General features: G+C 51.1%; 1 protein-coding gene across 1 annotated transcript; it reads left to right on the forward strand.

Moving 5' to 3' along the window:
• Positions 1-776: 776 nt before the first annotated feature.
• Positions 777-1,099, forward strand: FIBRA_09479 (uncharacterized protein; the record flags this gene model as incomplete). Its single annotated transcript, XM_012321773.1, has 2 exons — positions 777-974; positions 1,037-1,099. 2 exons carry the CDS (start codon positions 777-779, stop codon positions 1,097-1,099), a joined length of 261 nt encoding a protein of 86 aa, XP_012177163.1.
• Between the last annotated feature and the right edge of the window lie 176 nt (positions 1,100-1,275).

The raw sequence follows: 1,275 nt of genomic DNA on the forward strand, positions 1-1,275 counted from the left end.
ATCAGAACGTGTCAACCAAGACTTGGAATTATACCTCCGGATCTTCTGCAATCACCAAGCAACTGACTGGACAAGTCACTTGCCACTAGCAGAATTTGCGCACAACAACCGGTACCATGACACCATTAAGATGTCTCCCTTCCAGGTGCTCATGGGTTACCAACCCCAACACAATATTCCCACTGTGGGAACAACAGATGCTCCAGACATTGCTTCTAGACTCACTCAGCTAGCACATCTTCGAACGGAAATTCAATCCAGCATTCCACTAGCAGAGGAAATAGTCAAGAAACGAAATAAGGACAAGTTTGTTGAATACTCACCCGGACAGAAGGTATAGTTGGAAGCCACCAACCTCAAAGGACTCCACCCAAAGGCTAAACTTGGACCAAAACGCTATGGACCCTTCACCATTGATCAGAAGTTGTCATCGGTGGTTTATCAGCTGAAGTTACTGCCAAAATGGAAGATCCACCCTGTGTTCCATGCAGGATTACTCTATCCTTATTTGGAAACAACAATGCATGGAAAAAACTACCTCCGACCACCTCCGGAACTAATCAAGAACCAGGAGGAGTTTGAAATCGAATGTATCATTGATTCAAAGACGGCAGGCAGGCAAACACTGTACCAGGTAAGGTGGAAAGGCTACCTGCCCTCGGATGACTCCTGGTTGCCGAAATCTGAACTTTCACATGCCAAAGATGCTTTGGCAGACTTCCTGCAACCAAACAAAGGTGACTCCTCATAAGAGCAGCCCTCCTCTAGCTCCCTCAATGGCATCTGTCACCATCCTTGTCGTTCTCCTCATCATCAGCTGGTTTCTCATCGCCCTCCTCACCCTCCTCAGCGCTCTCGCCATCTTCTTCCTAAAAGACACCTACACCTTCAAGGTCCACCTTGAATACACTCCCACCCCTCTCACCACTCCCATCGACGAACAAGCTCTCAACTGGGCCAACAACGGAACACAAGTAACATCCCCAGTCGAGCTCACTCCTACCCCCTTTACTGACCTCTTTAGTGGTGAACCAAGTCGCCCCCATCACCGCCGTCACCCTCGTCGCCGTCGACGAGCACCCCAACCTTCTACTCCTAGCCCTTCTGGGCTTCTTCCTCACCACCCTCCTCTCTATCCTCGCCCTTGCCCTCATTGTCCCCCTAACCCTTCGGCTCATCATCCGGCATCTGGAGAGGGAACACCAGTGGGCGTACAATATCGCCGCCACCGCACAGCGCCCCCTCCCCCATACCACCACCACCCTCCCGGTCATC

This window comes from Fibroporia radiculosa (genome assembly GCF_000313525.1).
Source record: "Fibroporia radiculosa TFFH 294 genomic supercontigs, scaffold49542, whole genome shotgun sequence".
Classification (NCBI taxonomy): domain Eukaryota; kingdom Fungi; phylum Basidiomycota; class Agaricomycetes; order Polyporales; family Fibroporiaceae; genus Fibroporia; species Fibroporia radiculosa.